General features: G+C 42.5%; 1 protein-coding gene across 2 annotated transcripts in view; it reads right to left on the bottom strand.

The window, feature by feature from the left end:
* Nucleotides 1-493: 493 nt before the first annotated feature.
* The window catches only part of LOC311103295 (AP-2 complex subunit alpha-1-like), a 60,292-nt gene continuing 40,019 nt past the window's right edge, over nt 494-20,766 (bottom strand). The window contains exons 14-21 of one of the 2 annotated variants that reach the window (XM_084144829.1): nt 19,736-19,807; nt 17,646-17,728; nt 13,008-13,099; nt 7,806-7,927; nt 7,526-7,642; nt 7,351-7,420; nt 7,122-7,256; nt 494-3,049 (exon numbers count right to left, since the gene is read on the bottom strand). In XM_084144829.1, the coding sequence (XP_084000955.1) occupies nt 2,972-3,049; nt 7,122-7,256; nt 7,351-7,420; nt 7,526-7,642; nt 7,806-7,927; nt 13,008-13,099; nt 17,646-17,728; nt 19,736-19,807 (769 nt within the window). In that variant the 3' untranslated portion in view covers nt 494-2,971. Of the gene's footprint in view, nt 3,050-7,121; nt 7,257-7,350; nt 7,421-7,525; nt 7,643-7,805; nt 7,928-12,850; nt 13,100-17,645; nt 17,729-19,735; nt 19,808-20,766 lie in introns of those variants that run through there. The other variant, XM_084144828.1, reaches the window with a different exon arrangement.

Genomic DNA, 20,766 nt, shown 5'->3' with positions numbered 1-20,766 from the left:
ACTTCACCCACATTTTATTTTATTTGTGCAAGAACAGTAGTGTCTAGTTCCAGTAGTAAGCTACACCGCTACATGGCAAAAAAGCTCAAACACTACCTAGATTAGAATTTAGTTCAACTACCACCAAGCTACTTGAAAATATAACTAAATTACTAGTTGAACTACATGTAGTTCACTACTCCCCAACACTGGTAACATGCCACACTGCCTGCTTTAGCAGGATATTTATTCAATGAGCAAAATCACATTACATCTACTACTTAATCAATGTGATGAGTTCTTATTGATAGGTCTGACATCCAACTACAGTTCTGGAGAGCTGCTGGGTGTACAGGCTTTTGTTCCAGCCCAGCACTAACACATAACATCAGTTTCTTGTTGTGGACGTGGAACTGTGGTGAGCTTTGGAAATAACTTCCTCTTGACGAACAATGAACATCATCATCACACACAGAGACACACACTTTCCCACTAAGAAAGAGAGAGCCAGTGATAGCGTATATGGCATAGTTTTACTTTCACATTATTCAGTACAGAGTAAATCTTAAATCTAACACAGGTATCTGACAGGTTTAACACCGATACACGGGGCTGCATTAGCTAGCGGATACTGCTTGGGGAGCATTAGCTAGCGTGCACACACACACACAATTATTCTACAGTTTCCACTACAATGATCAGACTGTCCCACCAATGCTGCATGGGTTAGACGTACAAGTGACTCCTGTTGAAACTAATATGACCATATCTCAAACATAATTTAGGATATTTGTATCACGTGGTACACCGACACACACTCAAACACACACACGCGCGATGCTCACCCCTGATGACTCGATCCCGGTAGTTGTGATTGACAGTTGGTCTTTGAGTTCTCTCCTCTCATCTCTAAGAATGGACATGTGGGTGCGCGCGTGTCTGAAATGTGAGTTTACAGATAAGTGCTGTCCAGTGTCTTTGTGGTTGGTTGTGTTGTCAAAGATTATAATCAATCTTCTGCAGATTGCAATCTTCTCCCAATTAATACCATACGGTAAGTATTTGTGACGTGTGTGTGCGTGCACAAGCCTGTGCGTGTTTAGAGATCAAGTTCTGAGGTACTCATCTTTGTTCAGTCAATCACGGTGTCAAGCAGCACTCTACTCTCCAATCCCATCCCTCTTTTCAGCACAAAAATATAACAAATCAAAATAATGAAGACTAGGCCTCTGCTCTGCCGCTTCACTCTTCATGTGAACACGGACTGGCCCACTGCCCTCTAACTCCTCCCAACTACCACCTGAACTCCCCATCAATGGGGCCTGCTCAATGCTTACTTACGCACGACATAAACATGTCATAAGCTGTCATAAAACATCCCATGTCAGCTCTCAACCAATGAGCCCTGCCTCAAGTGTCCAAAAACATTGCTAATCTGAAATAAACTTACATCAGTTTTCACAACGTCTTATAATTCCTTATCTGTTATGTCATGCTTACGATGGTGGTAAGTAGGCTTTAAGTAGGCTTTATGATAGGTTTAAGTCAAGTGTCAACCTCGCCTCTGTCTGATTAACACTGTAAACAAGACCAGCTACCCTGCTACTCTCTCCATCTCGCTCTCCTTCTAGCTGACCCCTCTACCCTATTTGCAGGGTACACACTGCTGGCCCTACTCTCTCACACTACCTTCACACACACACACAACAGAAGCAACACAGCATTACACCATTAAAGAAACATACAAACACTTCAATAACTCCACTACTAATAAAAGGAATGAAAAGGAAATATGAGACAATAAAAAAAAAAGATAAAAAGGGGTAATTAATTACATTATTTGTTTTATATATATTCCATGAACAGGTACAGAATCATTTGAGTTCATATATAAAGTATGGTTACACGCCAGAAAGATGGGGGAAGTGTGAGTGGGGTGGTGTGTGTATGCGTTTGAGGGGTATTGATGGACTGAGGTCTCTTGGAACCACCTAAAGTGCACTGGCCATTTCCAATTATTTTATGGACTACTATATCTCAGCGATTATACTGATAGAGGCCCTTGGGATCTATGTATAACAGGTGGGGATCTGGGACAGCAGAGGGTGGAGAAGAGATGGGGTTGGGGTGAAGGTGGGGGTTTAGAGTGTGTAGTTTTTGGACTCTTACACAGAAGCGTCCCATTTCTTTAGTGTGATTTCGTTTTACCCCTCCCTCCCTACACAGACACTTAAGCATGTACAAATATATGCATGTATGTGCCTACATGTGAGAGTATCTGGCTGTGTATTATACATGTATATGTGTGTGTGTATGTAGAACTGGTCCTCCCATGCAACTCCCAGGAATAGTCTAAGGTTGAAATGTCGCGGAATCGACGCACAGAATCTCCCACCCTCCCCCATGAATCACACACGCACGGACACACACACACCAGCTGTCATCACAAGTACAGGAGCACTCAAGGGCTTAAACAGACAGGACGGAGAAGAACAGGACACACACACCAGCATGATTCTAGAACACACACCCAACACACACACACACACACACAGTCATACACTTACGTTCACAGGTAAACACAGAACAAAACAAGAATTGTAGCGCCGATGATAATAAACAGTAATAATAATAAGAATCGGAATCATAATCTTGACAATAATAATACATGACAATAATAGGGCAGTCGTGTAAGTGGCAACGGCTGCTTTTTTTTCCCTTATGTAGGTATTTCTCCTTCTTCCCTTATGTAGGTATTTTTCCTTCTTCTCGTTGATTCTTTGTTCGGGGGGATGGATGGGTGGGACTGAAATAGGTGCGATGGGTGGGGATGAAATGGGTGGGGTGGGAGGGAGGAATGAAATGGGTGGGGTGGGAGGGAGGGATGAAATGGGTGGGGTGAGTTGAAATGCTGGTCTCGGTGTGTTGGGTGTCTACAGCGTGATGATGATGGCGGCCTGGAGCGCGTTGGGTGGGTTCTAGACTCAGGGTTTTAGAACTGTTCTGCCAGGAGGTCACAGACGCGCTGGGAGACGGTGTCCTTGCTGCTGCGTAGAGTCAGCCGGTACATCTGACAGAGAGAGGGGACACAGGTTTAACATGGGTAAACACACACACACTAACATGCGCACACACACGTGTGCTCAAGACTACACACAGACGACACACACACCCTTAAACATGAATTAACATACAGGGTGGTCAGTAAAGTTCAAACACACATAATATATATACAGTGCCTTCAGAAAGCATTCATACCCCTTGACTTACTCCACATTTTGTTGTGTTACAGCCTCAATTCAAAATGGATTACATTCTCCCCAATCTACACACAATACCCCATAATGACGAAGTGAAAACAAGGTTTTTAGAAATTTTAGCAAATTGATTTAAAATGATATACAGAAATCTCATTCACATACAGTACCAGTCAACAGTCTGGACACACCTACTCATTATAGGGTTTTTCTTTATTTTTACTATTTTCTACATTGTAGAATAACACATATGGAATCGTAGTAACCAAAAAAAGTGTTAAACAAATCAAAATATATTTTATATTTGAGATTCTTCAAATAGCCACCCTTTGCCTTGATGACAGCTTTGCACACTCTTGGCATTCTCTCAACCAGCTTCCCCTGGATTGCTTTTCCAACAGTCTTGAAGGAGCTCCCACATATGCTGAGCACTTGTTGGCTGCTTTTCCTTCCCTCTGCGGTCCGACTCATCCCAAACCATCTCAATTGGGTTGAGGTTGGGGGATTGTGGATGCCAGGTCATCTGACGCAGCACTCCATCACTCTCCTTCTTGGTAAAATAGCCCTTTCACAGCCTGGAGGTGTGTTGGGTCATTGTCCTGTTGAAAAACAAATGATAGTCCCACTAAGCCCAAACCAGATGGGATGGTGTATCGCTGCAGAATGCTGTGGTAGCCATGCTGGTTAAGTGTGCCTTGAATTCTAAATCAATCACAGACAGTGTCACTAGCAAAGCACCCCGACACCATAACACCTCCTCCTCCATGCTTTACGATGGGAAATACACATGCTGAGATCATCCGTTCACCCACACCGCGTCTCACAAAGACACAGCGGTTGGAACCAGAAATCTCAAATTTGGACTCCAGACCAAAGGACACATTTCCACCGGTCTAATGTCCATTGCTTGTGTTTCTTGACCCAAGCAAGTCTCTTCTTCTTATTGGTGTCCTTTAGTAGTGGTTTCTTTGCAGCAATTCGACCATGAAGGCCGGATTCACACAGTCTCCTCTGAAGAGTTGATGTTGAGATGTGTCTGTTACTTGAACTATGTGAAGCATTTATTTGGACTGCAATTTCTGAGGCTGGTAACTCTAATGAACTTATCCTCTGCAGCAGAGGTAACTCTGGGTCTTCCATTCCTGTGGCAGTCCTCATTAAAGCCAGTTTCATCATAGCGCTTGATGGTTTTTGCGACTGCACTAGAATAAACTTTCAAATGTTCCGTATTGACTGACCTTCATGTCTTAAAGTAATGATGGACTGTCGTTTCTCTTTGCTTATTTGAGCTGTTCTTGCCATAATATGGATCTTCTGTATACCCCCCCATACCTTGTCACAACACAACTGATTGGCTCAAACGCATTAAGGAGGAAATAAATTCCACATAATAACCTTTAAGAAGGCACACCTGTTAATTGAAATGCATTCCAGGTGACTATCTCATGAACCTGGTTGAGAGAATGCCAAGAGTGTGCAAAGCTGTCATCAAGGCAAAGGGTGGCTATTTGAAGAATCTCAAATATAAAATATATTTTGATTTGTTTAACACTTTTTTGGTTACTACATGATTCCATATGTGTTATTTCATAGTTTTGATGTCTTCACTATTATTCTACAATGTAGAAAATAGTAAAAATAAAGAAACCCTTGAATGAGTAGGTGTGTCCAAACCTTTGACTGGTAGTGTAAGTATTCACACCCCTTTGATATGACACTCCAAGATGATTCTGACGAGACAAAAATGTATCTCTTGGCCTGAATGGAAAGCGTTTTGTCTGGAGAAAACCAGGCACAGCTCCTCGCCCATCTTAACACCATCCCTACCGTTGAAGCATGGTGGTGGCAGCATTATGCTATGCGGATGCATTTCAGCGGCATGGACTGGGAGACTGGTAAGGATAGATGGAACAATGAATGGAGCCAAATATAGGCAAATCCTTGATGAGAACCTGCTTCAAGAGTGCAAAAGATCATAGATTGGGGCAAAGATTTACGTTCCAACAGGACAATGACCCCAAGCATACAGCAAAAGCAACGCTTGAATGCCTTCAAAACAAGAATGTGAAAGTCCTGATGTGCAAAACTGATACAGACATACCCAAGACGACTCAAAGCTAAAATCAACGCCAAAAGTGCTTCTATAACGTATAGACTCAGGGGTGTGAATACTTATTTAAATTAGATATTTCTGTAATTCTAAAAATATATATTCCCTTCGTCATTATGGGGTATTGTGTGTAGATGGGTAAAAAAATATATATTTAATCAATTTTGAATTCATGCTGTAACAATAAAATGTTGAATAAGTCAAGGGGTATGAATACTTTCTTAAGGCACTGTATATATTGGATCATCTAAAAGTTTAACACGAGACGAGGGTAGAATGGATTTACACTGATGACACATTATCAACCTGGAGTCTAACACTGCACAGAGAGAGCGAGAGAGAGAGAGAGAGAGAGAGAGAGAGCGAGAGCGAGAGCGAGAGAAAGAATGTGGAGATTCAAGTGTTCAATTTGGGGTGTCAGTAAGAAAGTGTGGAAGAATCAATGTGGAGGGAAAAGTGAATGAGAAAATGGAAAAAAAGGGTGTGAAAGAGAGAAGAGGGGGATGAGGAGAAAGAAAGAGAGAGAGAACAGGGACAGATGTGTTACCTGCTCGCCAGGCTTGGTTTGCAGCAGCACACAGAAAGACACAGACAGCCGTGAGTGATGCAATGAGAGCAGCACAGAGAAGGACAGACGGACTCTGTGTGTGTATATGCATGTACATTTGTGTGTGTGTGTGTGTTTGTGTGTGTGTGTATATGCATGTACATTTGTACGTGTGTGTGTGTGTGTGTATGCATGTACATTTGTGTGTGTGTGTGTGTGTGTGTGTGTGTGTGTGTATATGCATGTACATTTGTGTGTGTGTGTATATGCATGTACATGTGTGTGTGTGTATATGCATGTACATTTGTGTGTGTGTGTGTGTATGCATGTAATTTGTGTGTGTGTGTATATGCATGTACATTTGTGTGTGTGTGTGTATATGCATGTACATTTGTGTGTGTGTGTGTATATGCATGTACATTTGTGTGTGTGTGTGTATATGCATGTAATTTGTGTGTGTGTGTGTGTATATGCATGTACATTTGTGTGTGTGTATATGCATGTACATTTGTGTGTGTCTGTGTATATGCATGTACATTTGTGTGTGTGTATATATATGCATGTACATTTGTGTGTGTGTATATATGCATGTACATTTGTGTGTGTATATGCATGTACATTTGTGTGTGTGTGTGTGTGTGTGTGTGTATATATGCATGTACATTTGTGTGTGTATATGCATGTACATTTGTGTGTGTGTGTATATGCATGTACATTTGTGTATGTTTGTGTATATGCATGTACATGTGTGTGTGTGTATATACATGTACATTTGTGTGTGTGTGTGTGTGTGTGTATATACATGTACATTTGTGCGTGCGTGTGTGTGTATTTATGCATGTGTGTATATATATGCATGTACATTTGTGTGTGTATATGCATCAACATTTGTGTGTGTGTGTATATGCATGTACATTTGTGTGTGTGTGTGTGTATATGCATGTACATTTGTTTGTGTGTGTATATGCATGTACATTTGTGTGTGTGTGTGTGTGTGCATATGCATGTACATTTGTGTGTGTGTATATGCATGTACATTTGTGTGTGTGTGTATATATGCGTATACGTGTGTGTGTGTGTATATGCATGTACATTTGTGTGTGTATATATGCGTATGCGTGTACGTGTGTGTGTGTATATGCATGTACATTTGTGTGTGTGTATATATGCGTATGCGTGTACGTGTGTGTGTGTGTGTATATATGCATGTACATTTGTGTGTGTGTACCTGGGCCTGCGCATTGGGTTCCAGTCTCAGCAAGCAGCCGACCTGTTGGGCCTTGGTCTGGATGACTCCGGCACACACATAGTTCTCTGGGTTAGGATCCACATTCTCCAACAGGGCTGTCCCCAGGCCCAGCAACTAGAGACAAGAGAGGGAGGGGGGAGTAGGATGTGGACGACATTCAGAAGGCAAGGGAATGAAATGAATATGCCTACAGTGTGTGTGTGTGTACCTTGGCCTTGAGCACTTCTGTGTCCATGCCATGGCTGGCCTTGAAGATCTTTTGTGCTTCTTGCTGGGGCCTGAAAAGAGAAGAAAACAGTCATAAATACAGACTCTTACATGCTCCCACCCTACACACACTCTCACACACCCTCACACCCACCCCTACACCCACTCTCACTCACTGGCTAAGTTGTTTCCAGCGCTGGAAGAAGTCTGCGGCAGCCATCTCTGTGGGTTGGAAGAACTTGTTGATGGTGACAGGCAGCTTGAGAGAGATGTTCTGCAGGGCTCCCCCATACCTGAGAGGAACACACACACCTTTATTTACTGAAGATGACAAAACAAAATGTGTGTGTGTGTGTGTGTGTATGTTTGGGATACTACTGATCTTGCGTGCGTGATTGCGAGGTGTTTGTATTGTATGTTCTGTGTAATATTCTGTGTGCGTACTCGCGCGTGTACCTGAACTTGATGTTGAGCAGCGGAGCGTCAATGAAGTCGGTCAGACACTCGATGTTGATGACCTGCTGCACCTGTGCTCCTCCCTCCACTAGGGGTTCCACTGTTTTGGTCTGCACGTTGAGCTGTGGGAAAGCCAGTCAAGGAGAGGAACAGAGCCGGGACAAGAGACCACACAGGGGGGACTGTATATTGAATGTAGCTATGCGTGTTAAATACATGCAAGTATAGCCTACAACCCAAGGGACACGCATAGTAGTGTTGCACAGTATACCAAAACTTTGATACTAGTACATGAAAAATGGTTCAGTACTAGAATTTGTTACTTTGATTAAAGAGACAGCTTCTTTTATAGAAATGTGCGCTACTTCTACGCAAATGTTGTTGATCAGTACAATAAAATAAGTCCCAAATGTAAAGGAAACAGATTGTTTATCATCTGTAGCCCCATGAAATCAACCAAAACAAGCTCAACAACTCAATGCATGCACACACTCATATTGAATATGCATTCACCTGTATTGTGGATAGGCCTAGGCTACATCTTCATTTACCCAACAGAGATCAACAGAGATTTATCATTCAAAAAAATGATTACCATTATGTTGATATGTAGTTGGATTGGTAAAAACAAAGTCAAATGTATTGTATGATTGTGTAATTGATTCATTAAAGGGGAATGAAAACACTTAGTAAAACTAATCGAAGAGATCCCCTAATACTAAACATCTGCATTTAACATAGAAACATCTCTATTTTTAGGATCTTGGACAACGTTTATTAGAGGTATGGGTAGGCCTATGGCTTTGGCGGTCATGACATTTTGTCAGCTGGTGATTGGTCAAGCAAATAACTGCAGGTCTCATAGTAATTGACCGTTAATTAACATAAACATTTAGCATCTCCTGGCTTCCACGCATAGCCTACAAGTCACTGATGCAGACCTTTGGAACATCTACATTTAAAACAGTATAATAAATCCATTTAATATAGCCTACACAATCACAACAAAGACATTATTTATTTTTGACAGGTCTAAAGAAACATGATATGAAGAAAATGTAGTCTATTTCAGAAGAACATAACAGCATACTCTGGGTTGTCCTTATGTTAGGTCCTGATCTGGCTATGCCATATGGCTGTGGGCTACACTATTTAATTGGCAGACAAGATTTGCTTAGAATTCCGTGGCATTATTTTATAGTATGAAGAATACAATTGAACATAGCTGAATAAAATAGAAAATATATTTTCTCCAAAGGATTTGAGGGACTGCGCACATGCAGTTATTCTGTGTTGAGCGGTGAACAAAGAAACAGGTACTCCTATATGCTTAATTTAGAGTTATTTATGTAACTTTAGTTGTGATACAAATGTATCACAACTGGCCGAATTTAATAATTATAATTCCCTTCTCCTGGCTGCGTGCTGAAGCACCTCTCACTCACATGGCTCTCTGTCACGTGATCGGGTCTTTCTCACAGGCTACAAGTGAAGACCGACACATCAGGGACACAACTGCATGCCTCCTTATCCAATTCCGAGGGGCATATTGAAGATATTGGAAGAACATTTACCTTTCGTCAGCCAACAAGATGAGTAAGCCTAACAAATTCTATTCTGTGCGAGAAATAAATATTCCATACATAGTCTGGGACAGTTGTGGGATGCGATAGAGCCCAAATTAATACAACCACGAGCATCAAAAATACTTTTTTAAGCAATGAGCCTGACGCAACAGATGAGAACGTTTAGCTTAAAATGTTCATAAACTATTAGGCTATTTCTTCACATTATAAGCACAGCAAAGCGCACACAGCAGTAGGCTTTAAGCGCAAATGTTCCATTAGCAGGAAAACACCATTCTCAAAAGTCTCTGATCTGGCGGACTCACTAAAGACAAATGCTTCATTTGTAAATTATGTCTGAGTGTTGGAGTGTGCCCCTGGCTATTCGTAAATGAAAAACAACAAGAAAGTCGTGCCGTTTGCTTAATATAAGAAATTTAAAATCATTTATACTTTACTTATGATACTTAAGTATACTTTAGCAATTACATTTACTTTTGATACTTAAGTATATTTAAAATCAAATTCTTTGACTTTTACTCAAGTAGTATTTTGTGTGACATTCACTTGAGTATGACAATTGGGTACTTTTCCCACCACTGCTCACATTAAGGTAAGAAACGGATTTAGCTCTTCTCTTGTCTTTTAATGTTTTCTTTGATAGCTGTACAAAATAAAATGTTAATATTGACAATTTGAAGAACATTTGTCAATATTAGTATTTTCAGCTAAAACAAACTGGCTAGTGTCATTCAATAAGTAGCTAGCTAGGTAGCCAGCCAGCCAGATAGGGCTGCTGCAGGATTGTTTTTTACCAGTAAAGATGTAGCTAGCTAGGTATGATCCCCAACCCCCATAGCTATAATTATTAGCTAGCTAGCTAATTAACTAAATAGCCAGTTCTCATTAGGTGTCTGTTTATCTGTGATATAATTCCTAAAATTAGTAGCTAAGCCTGCTGGCTGTTGATTGCAAGAATTAATGTAGCCTAAGCCTGATGCCTAACCCTTATGATGATAGCTAGCTAGCTAACTTAGCTAACTAGATACTTACTCTTGAAATCTCAGGCTGGTAACGTTAGCTAGGTTGTGGCACTCCAGTCAGTGTGATTAATTGCGGACATGGGTACTATTAAAGTCACTGGTCATTGCACCTTTCTTGCATGCTTTTAATTTGTTCCTATTCTGACTCTTCGTGTATTAGGCTATAGGCCTTATGCAATGTATGTAAGAAGAAATGGAAGTTATAAGAGCCAATTACTGTCATTACAGTGGCTTGCGAAATTATTCACCCCCCTTGGAATGTTTCCTATTTTGTTGCCTTACAACCTGGAATTAAAATTGATTTTTTTTGGGGGGGGGTTTGTATCATTTCATTTACACAACATGCCTACCACTTTGAAGATGCAAAATATTTTTTATTGGGAATCAAACCAGAAATAAGACAAAAAAACAGAAAACTTGAGCGTGCATAACTATTCACCCCCCAAAGTCAATACTTTGTAGAGCCACCTTTTGCAGCAATTACAGCTGCAAGTCTCTTGGGATATGTCTCTATAAGCTTGGCACATCTAGCCACTGGGATTTTTGCCCATTCTTCAAGGCAAAACTGCTCCAGCTCCTTCAAGTTGGATGGGTTCCGCTGGTGTACAGCAATCTTTAAGTCATACCACAGATTCTCAATTGGATTGAGGTCTGGGCTTTGACTAGGCCATTCCAAGACATTTAAATGTTTCCCCTTAAACCACTCGAGTGTTGCTTTAGCAGTATGCTTAGGGTCATTGTCCTGCTGGAAGGTGAACCTCCGTCCCAGTATCATATCTCTGGAAGACTGAAACAGGTTTCCCTCAAGAATTTTCCTGTATTTAGCGCCATCCATCATTCCTTCAATTCTGACCAGTTTCCCAGTCCCTGCCGATGAAAAACATCCCCACAACATGATGCTGCCACCACCATGCTTCACTGTGGGGATGGTGTTCTCGGGGTGATGAGAGGTGTTGGGTTTGTGCCAGACGTAGCATTTTCCTTGATGGCAAAAATGCTCAATTTTAGTCTCATCTGACCAGAGTACCTTCTTCCATATGTTTGGGGAGTCTCCCACATGCCTTTTGGCAAACACCAAACGTGTTTGCTTATTTTTTTCTTTAAGCAATGCTTTTTTCTGGCCACTCTTCCGTAAAGCCCAGCTCTGTGGAGTGTACGGCTTAAAGTGGTCCTATGGACAGATACTCCAATCTCCGCTGTGGAGCTTTGCAGCTTATTCAGGGTTATCTTTGGTCGCTTTGTTGCCTCTCTGATTAATTCCCTCCTTGCCTGGTCCGTGAGTTCTGGTGGACGGCCCTCTCTTGCCAGGTTTGTTGTGGTGCCATATTCTTTCCATTTTTTTATAATGGATTTAATGGTGCTCTGTGGGATGTTCAAAGTTTCTGATATTTTTTTTATAACCCAACCCTGTTCTGTACTTCTCCACAACTTTGTCCCTGACCTGTTTGGAGAGCTCCTTGGTCTTCATGGTGCTGCTTGCTTGGTGGTGTCCCTTGCTTAGTGGTGTTGCAGACTCTGGGGCCTTTCAGAACAGGTGTACATATCATGTGACACTTAGATTGCACACAGGTGGACTTTATTTAACTAATTATGTGACTTCTGAAGGTAATTGGTTGCACCAGATCTTATTTAGGGGCTTCATAGCAAAGGGGGTGAATACATATGCACGCTCCACTTTTCCGTTATTTATTTTTTATAATAATTTCTTGAAACAAGACTATTTTGTGTATGTCCATTACATGAAATCCAAATAAAAATCAATTTAAATTACAGGTTGTAATGCAACAACATAGGAAAAATAAGATAAGAACATCCATAGAATTCTAGAAAAATATCACTGTTCACTAAAACAGCTATAACTCATTCATAGTAAATGGTATGAATTACTATTCTGATTTTCAAAGCTTACAAAATAAGGAAGACTTAGATACGTTTTTCTCCATCTTCATGAGGAAGTTGTGTATATGGCAGTTGTTTGGAGAAAAAACTGATTTTCGTCAGTGTTTTTCCTTGACTTACCATTTGATTAATGTGGTGCTATTGTATGTCATAACATTTGAAAGGGCTGTTTCTCAGCTTAAAAAATGTGTATCAAGTTTTCATATATGGTTTGACACCAGCAAATTATGCTTATTAATGCACGCAGAGGTCATAGTCTGAGTAAATTCAGGAATTCCTGCCAGTGATGCAACAAAATGCCAATATGGTGATTTACAGTTACAGTTAGCTGGTGTTCTAAAGCCTATTGTTTCCATTCTCAGAAAAATGGACATAAAAAAATTAATATTGACCTTAAAAGATGCCCAAAGACTGAACAGAGCAGTAGCAGAGTTTATCTGTCTGGATCAACTGCCATTTTGTGACTTTGGCTAATATGCCTTCTTTTTTTGCTGTGGTATCATTTTGGCATCGTTTTGATATCGAGTATCGTGATGGTATCGCGTATTGTGATACTAAACCTGGTATAAGTATCGAAGTCAAAATTCTGCTATCGTGAAAACACTAACACATAGTGTGCAAGATAGGGGTGTGTGTGTGTGCCTGTATGTGTGTGGGCGTGCGTGCGTGAACAGTAAGTGAATGCATTGAAGGATATGAGACTGCAGCTCCCCTGGGCAGCTGACTGTGGTGCTAAAGCTGACAAACTGCACCGATGTCTTATTGCCATAGAACAGATACATCCTCCCTAGAAAAACAAACAAAAACACACACACACGTTAGAAGATATTATGTCAAGTGGACACATTTAGGTGACATTTCCAAAAGAACACATACATGTTATAATGCATTATGTACTGTTATGGCACTGTGATAGACTACATCCAATTTGCTGAGTAGAGTGTTGGAAGCTATTTTGTAAATGACATCGCCGAAGTCAAGGATCGGTAGGATAGTCAGTTTTACGAGGGCATGTTTAGCAGCATGAGTGAAGGAGGCTTTGTTGCGAAATAGGAAGCCGATTCTAGATGTAACTTTGGATTGGAGATGCTTAATGTGAGTCTGGAAGGAGAGTTTACAGTCTAACCAGACACCTAGCTATTTGTAGTTGTCCACATACTCTAGGTCAGACCCGTCGAGAGTAGTGATTCTAGTTGGGTGGGCGGGTGCCAGCAGCGTTCGATTGAAGAGCATGCATTTAGTTTTACTTGTGTTTAAGAGCAGTTGAAGGCTACGGAAGGAGTGTTGTATGGCATGGAAGCTCGTTTGGAGGTTTGTTAACACAGTGTCCAATGAAGGGCCAGATGTATACAAAATGGTGTCGTCTGCATAGAGGTGGATCTGAGAGTCACCAGCAGCAAGAGCGACATCATTGATATATAAATAGGGCGGCAGGTAGCTTAGTGGTTAAGAGCGTTGTGCCAGTAATCTAAAGGTCGCTGGTTCTAATCCCTGAGCCGACTAGGTGAAAAATATGTCGATGTGTCCTTGAGCAAGACACTTAACTCTAATTGCTCCTGTAAGTTGCTCTGGATAAGAGCGTCTGCTAAATGACAATTTATTTTTATTTTTTATATATACACTGCTCAAAAAAATAAAGGGAACACTTAAACACATCCTAGATCTGAATGAATGAAATTATCTTATTAAATACTTTTTTCTTTACATAGTTGAATGTGCTGACAACAAAATCACACACAAATTATCAATGGAAATCAAATTTTTTCAACCCATGGAGGTCTGGATTTGGAGTCACCCTCAAAATTAAAGTGGAAAACCACACTACAGGCTGATCCAACTTTGATGTAATGTCCTTAAAACGAGTCAAAATGAGGCTCAGTAGTGTGTGTGGCCTCCACGTGCCTGTATGACCTCCCTACAACGCCTGGGCATGCTCCTGATGAGGTGGCGGATGGTCTCCTGAGGGATCTCCTCCCAGGCCTGGACTAAAGCATCCGCCAACTCCTGGACAGTCTGTGGTGCAACGTGGCGTTGGTGGATGGAGCGAGACATGATGTCTCAGATGTGCTCAATTGGATTCAGGTCTGGGGAACGGGCGGGCCAGTCCATAGCATCAATGCCTTCCTCTTGCAGGAACTGCTGACACACTCCAGCCACATGAGGTCTAGCATTGTCTTGCATTAGGAGGAACCCAGGGCCAACCGCACCAGCATATGGTCTCACAAGGGGTCTGAGGATCTCATCTCAGCACATGGAGGGCTGTGCGGCCCCCCAAAGAAATGCCACCCCACACCATGACTGACCCACCGCCAAATCGGTCATGCTGGAGGATGTTGCAGGCAGCAGAACGTTCTCCACGGCGTCTCCAGACTCTGTCACGTCTGTCACGTGCTCAGTGTGAACCTGCTTTCATCTGTGAAGAGCACAGGGCGCCAGTGGCGAATTTGCCAATCTTGGTGTTCTCTGGCGAATGCCAAACGTCCTGCACGGTGTTGGGCTGTAAGCACAACCCCCACCTGTGGACGTCGGGCCCTCATACCACCATCATGGAGTCTGTTTCTTACCGTTTGAGCAGACACATGCACATTTGTGGTCTGCTGGAGGTCATTTTGCAGGGCTCTGGCAGTGCTCCTCCTGCTCCTCCTTGCACAAAGGCGGAGGTAGCGGTCCTGCTGCTGGGTTGTTGCCCTCCTACGGCCTCCTCCACGTCTCCTGATGTACTGACCTGTCTCCTGGTAGCGCCTCCATGCTCTGGACACTACGCTGACAGACACAGCAAACCTTCTTGCCACATCTCGCATTGATGTGCCATCCTGGATGAGCTGCACTACCTGAGCCACTTGTGTGGGTTGTAGACTCCGTCTCATGCTACCACTAGAGTGAAAGCACCGCCAGCATTCAAAAGTGACCAAAACATCAGCCAGGAAGCATAGGAACTGAGAAGTGGTCTGTGGTCACCACCTGCAGAACCACTTCTTTATTGGGGGTGTCTTGCTAATTGCCTATAATTTTCACCTGTTGTCTATTCCATTTGCACAACAGCATGTGAAGTGTATTGTCAATCAGTGTTGCTTCCTAAGTGGACAGTTTGATTGACTTGGAGTTACATTGTGTTGTTTAAGTGTTCCCTTTATTTTTTTGAGCAGTATATATATATATATATATATATATATACACACACACACACACACACACACACACAGAGAATGGAGTCGGCCCGAGAATTGAACCCTGTGGCACCCCCATAGAGACTGCCAGAGGTCCAGACAACAGGCCCTCCGATTTGACACATTGAACTCTATCTGAGAAGTAGTTTGTGAACCAGGCGAGGCAGTCATTTGAGAAACCAAGGTTATTTAGTCTGCCAATAAGAATGCGGTGATTGACAGTCAAAAGCCTTGGCCAGGTCGATGAAGACGGCTGCACAGTACTGTCTTTTATCGATCGCGGTTATTATATTGTTTAGGACCTTGAGCGTGGCTGAGGTGCACCCATGACCAGCTCGGAAACCAGATTGCATAACGGAGAAGGTACGGTGGGATTCGAAATGGTCGGTGATCTGTTAACTAGGCTTTCAAATACTTTCGAAAGGCAGGGCAGGATGGATGTAGGTCGGTTTAAACAACACAATACTAATGTTTTAACTTAGGAAGAGTTCCGAAATCAATATTTGGTGGAATAACCCTGATTTTCAATCACAGCTTTCATGCGTCTTGACATGCTCTCCACCAGTCTTTCACATTGATGTTGGGTGACTTTATGCCACTCCTGGCGCAAAAATTCAAGCAGCTCGGCTTTGTTTGATGGCTTGTGACCATCCATTTTCCACTTGATCACATTTCAGAAGTTTTCAGTGGGGTTCAGGTCTGGAGATTGGGCTGGCCACGACAGGGTCTTGATCTGGTGGTCCTCCATCCACACCTTGATTGACCTGGCTGTGTGGCATGGCGCATTGTCCTGCTGGAAAAACCAATCGTTGGGAACAATGTCAGAGCAAAAGGAAGCAAGTTTTCTTCCAGGACAACCTTGTACGTGGCTTGATTCATGCGTCCTTCACAAAGACAAATCTGCCCGATTCCAGCCTTGCTGAAGCACCCCCAGATCATCACCGATCCTCCACCAAATTTCACAGTGGGTGTGAGACACTGTGGCTTGTAGGCCTCTCCAGGTCTCCGTCTAACCATTAGACAACCAGGTGTTGGGCAAAGCTGAAAATTGGACTCATCAGAGAAGATGACCTTACTCCAGTCCTCTACGGTCCAATCCTTATGGTCTTTTGCAAACCTCAGCCTGGCTCTTCTTTGCTTCTCAATGATGAAGGGCTTTTTTCTAGCTTTGCTCAACTTCAGCCCTGCCCCTAGGAGCCTGTTTCGAACCGTCCTCGCTGTGCACTTCACCCCAGCTGCCGTTTGCCATTATTTTTGTAGGTCACTTGATGTCATCCTACGGTTGTTGAGTGACATTCGAATGAGTTGGTCGGTCATCCCGGTCAGTAGCTTTGTTATCCCCAATGTCTGCTGCTTGACCTTGTTCTTATGAACCGCCGTCTTTGAAATTTTAAGGATGGAAGCAACCTGACGCTCACTGTATCCCTCTGCCAGTAAAGCCAGAATTGAACCCTTCTTTTCCTCAGTCAAAACTTTCCTTTTCAACTCTTCTGGCATGGTCAATAGTTATTTTTTGATTAATATTACTTTTGAGGTACTATTAGCACTGTTTTTGCCATCCAGCTGGTCCTATTGCAAGAGGATACTTTTCCTCGTTAAATAAGATTTGGGTCAGGTGATCACCTAATCAGTACCTAATTCAGTAGAATGAGGTGTGCCTGTGTTGGAATTCAACAGACACTGGAATGGAATGGCTGTCATACATGTAGAGATGCTGATTTAAGAAAGATTTGCGGTGGTCTCTTAATTTTTTCCACAGCTGTGTGTGTATATATATATATAGTTATGCATCATGCTCACTCACATAACATCTAATGCATTATAGAAACTGAAGCGTACCTAACCACTGAATAAAACATTCTGTATACTAAAATGGACATGACAAAGCTAGGATGTGAACACAAATACAAAATGACGCCATCTATTACATTCTGTGCACGCTCAGACGTACTTACCAAAGCTATAGAACAGTACAGACATCAGTTCAATAAGGTTACAGCATATAGGCTAATGTATTTCACATGGGACTTACCTGCATGAAAAGGGTTAATACTTCAAGGGAAGAACCCTAACTTGAGACCCACACATAATGCAATCTCCCAGAACTCACATCAATGTGACAAATGTGACTTAGGATTCAAGCATTGTCTAGTAGCCCAAACTCACCCAGGTTCTGGCGGTACTCAGACTTGATGCCGATCTGAAGCAGCTGGTTCTCAAACAACACACCGTTGTTCTTACACACAAATCTGACAGGAGAGAGAGAGGGAGAAAGGGAGTGCGGGAGGGAGAATTAAAGTGTTAGGATTTATCATCATTTATCATTAACTGTTTATAACATGTCAATCATGCGGTGGTACATACATGACCTATAAGTTACTGTAACTCTTCAGTCATCCCATCCTATCCCAATATCAATTCACTCTGCAAGCAACCATATACAGTGGGGAGAACAAGTATTTGATACACTGACGATTTTGCAGGTTTTCCTACTTACAAAGCATGTAGAGGTCTGTAATTTTTATCATAGGTACACTTCAACTGTGAGAGACGGAATCTAAAACAAAAATCCAGAAAATCACATTGTATGATTTTTAAGTAATTAATTTGCATTTTATTGCATGACATAAGTATTTGATACATCAGAAAAGCAGAACTTAATATTTGGTACAGAAACCTTCATTTGCAATTACAGAGATCATACGTTTCCTGTAGGTCTTGACCAGGTTTGCACACACTGCAGCAGGGATTTTGGCCCACTCCTCCATACAGACCTTCTCCAGATCCTTCAGGTTTCGGGGCTGTCGCTGGGCAATACGGACTTTCAGCTCCCTCCAAAGATTTTCTATTGGGTTCAGGTCTGTAGACTGGCTAGGCCACTCCAGGACCTTGAGATGCTTCTTACGGAGCCACTCCTTAGTTGCCCTGGCTGTGTATTTCGGGTCGTTGTCATGCTGGAAGACCCAGCCACGACCCATCTTCAATGCTCTTACTGAGGGATGGAGGTTGTTGGCCAAGATCTCACGATACATGGCCCCATCCATCCTCCCCTCAATACGGTGCAGTCGTCCTGTCCCCTTTGCAGAAAAGCATCCCCAAAGAATGATGTTTCCACCTCCATGCTTCACGGTTGGAATGGTGTTCTTGGGGTTGTACTCATCCTTCTTCTTCCTCCAAACAAGGCGAGTGGAGTTTAGACCAAAAATCTCTATTTTTGTCTCATCAGACCACATGACCTTCTCCCATTCCTCCTCTGGATCATCCAGATGGTCATTGGCAAACTTCAGACGAGCCTGGACATGTGCTGGCTTGAGCAGGGGGACCTTGCGTGTGCTGCAGGATTTTAATCCATGACGGCGTAGTGTGTTACTAATGGTTTTCTTTGAGACTGTGGTCCCAGCTCTCTTCAGGTCATTGACCAGGTCCTGCTGTGTAGTTCTGGGCTGTTCCCTCACCTTCCTCATGATCATTGATGCCCCACGAGGTGAGATCTTGCATGGAGCCCCAGACCGAGGGTGATTGACCGTCATCTTGAACTTCTTCAATTTTCTAATAATTGCGCCAACAGTTGTTGCCTTCTCACCAAGCTGCTTGCCTATTGTCCTGAAGCCCATCCCAGCCTTGTGCAGGTCTACAATTTTATCCCTGATGTCCTTACACAGCTCTCTGGTCTTGGCCATTGTGGAGAGGTTGGAGTCTGTTTGATTGAGTGTGTGGACAGGTGTCTTTTATACAGGTAACGAGTTCAAACAGGTGCAGTTAATACAGGTAATGAGTGGAGAACAGGAGGGCTTCTTAAAGAAAAACTAACAGGTCTGTGAGAGCCGGAATTCTTACTGGTTGGTAGGTGATCAAATACTTATGTCATGCAATAAAATGCAAATTAATTACTTAAAAATCATACAATGTGATTTTCTGGATTTTTGTTTTAGATTCCGTCTCTCACAGTTGAAGTGTACCTATGATAAAAAATTACAGACCTCTACATGCTTTGTAAGTAGGAAAACCTGCAAAATCGGCAGTGTATCAAATACTTGTTCTCCCCACTGTAGATGTATCTTACCACACGTGAATGACCTAACATAACAGATGTCATTGACATAAACACAGTTTATGTTTTGTGTCAATCCAGTAGGTTGTTTGATACCTTTGCTCGTGATAGCACCAAAAACAAGCTAGCCCCGCCGGAAAGAGAGAGATTGGGAGAGAGAGAAATGGATAGGGAGAGGGGAGGAGGAGCGAGAGAAAGCTCTTACTTGTTGAGAAGCTCGTCTGACTCGGGCAGAGGAGGGGCAGGATCCTCAGAGGCCGCAGAAGGGGGAGCAGAGCTGAGAGAAGGAAGGAGGGATGAAGCAAGGATGGATAAGGAGAGGTGGATGACAGCACCAACAGAAAAGGCGGGGGGGTGTGAGAGAATGTAAAATGTGTTTGAAGGGGACCAAATGAATTACAGATAGAAAAAGGGAGAGAGAGAGGGGGAGGGAGAGAGAGAGGATGAGTGTGTTGAGGGAGACCCAAAGCAGTGAGGCATGACAAATAAAATGGAGGAAGGAGAACAAGAGAAAAAGCAGAGGTGGGTTAGTATGAGCACTTAAGATACAATTCACCAAAACTGACAGCATTAACAAAAATAATGAGAAGTATTTTGCTGGTTAAGAAAAAGAGTGGTACATGTATATATGAAGAAATATACAGCATAGGTAGGCTACAATTCCATAATCCAACAACCCACATGCAATAGAGGGTGCGTGTGTCCATGTGACTAGTCTAAGGTTGAGATGTCCATGCAGCCTTCCTAAATGGCTTTAGTTTAGATAAGAACAACAGTGTTCATGTGTGTTTGGGTGCAACATGACAGTCAGCCATCTTATTACTGGCCCCTTACTCCGAGTCACCAGGACCCTCCACCAATGGGGAGTCAGAGGCCTCGGGAGCGTGAAGAGCGCTGCCAATGTCCAATCACAATCGAGGACAAGAGACACACAAGCACGCAAAAACACAGAGAAAGGGAAATAGAGAAGGGGAAGGAGAGAAGGTAAGAAAAGAGAAAGACAGTCACATACACAGCAAGATAAAAAGAGAACAGATAAGATTACACATAGAAGACGCAGAGGAAACAAGAAGACTGACTGATAGAAAGACAGAGGACCAGCACATATCACAGACAGCAAGCGTCATAAGAATAAAACAACAACGCTCATTTTCAAGAGCTAGCTTCATATTCTACCACAGTGCATCTGGACAACTAAGACACATAACAACCACACCACAAACAACATCAAGTTGC

Source organism: Coregonus lavaretus (genome assembly GCF_964263955.1).
Source record: "Coregonus lavaretus genome assembly, chromosome: 28".
In the NCBI taxonomy this organism is placed as follows: domain Eukaryota; kingdom Metazoa; phylum Chordata; class Actinopteri; order Salmoniformes; family Salmonidae; genus Coregonus; species Coregonus lavaretus.
Note: the sequence above shows the minus strand (reverse complement) of the source record. Positions and strands in the feature narration are given on the sequence as shown.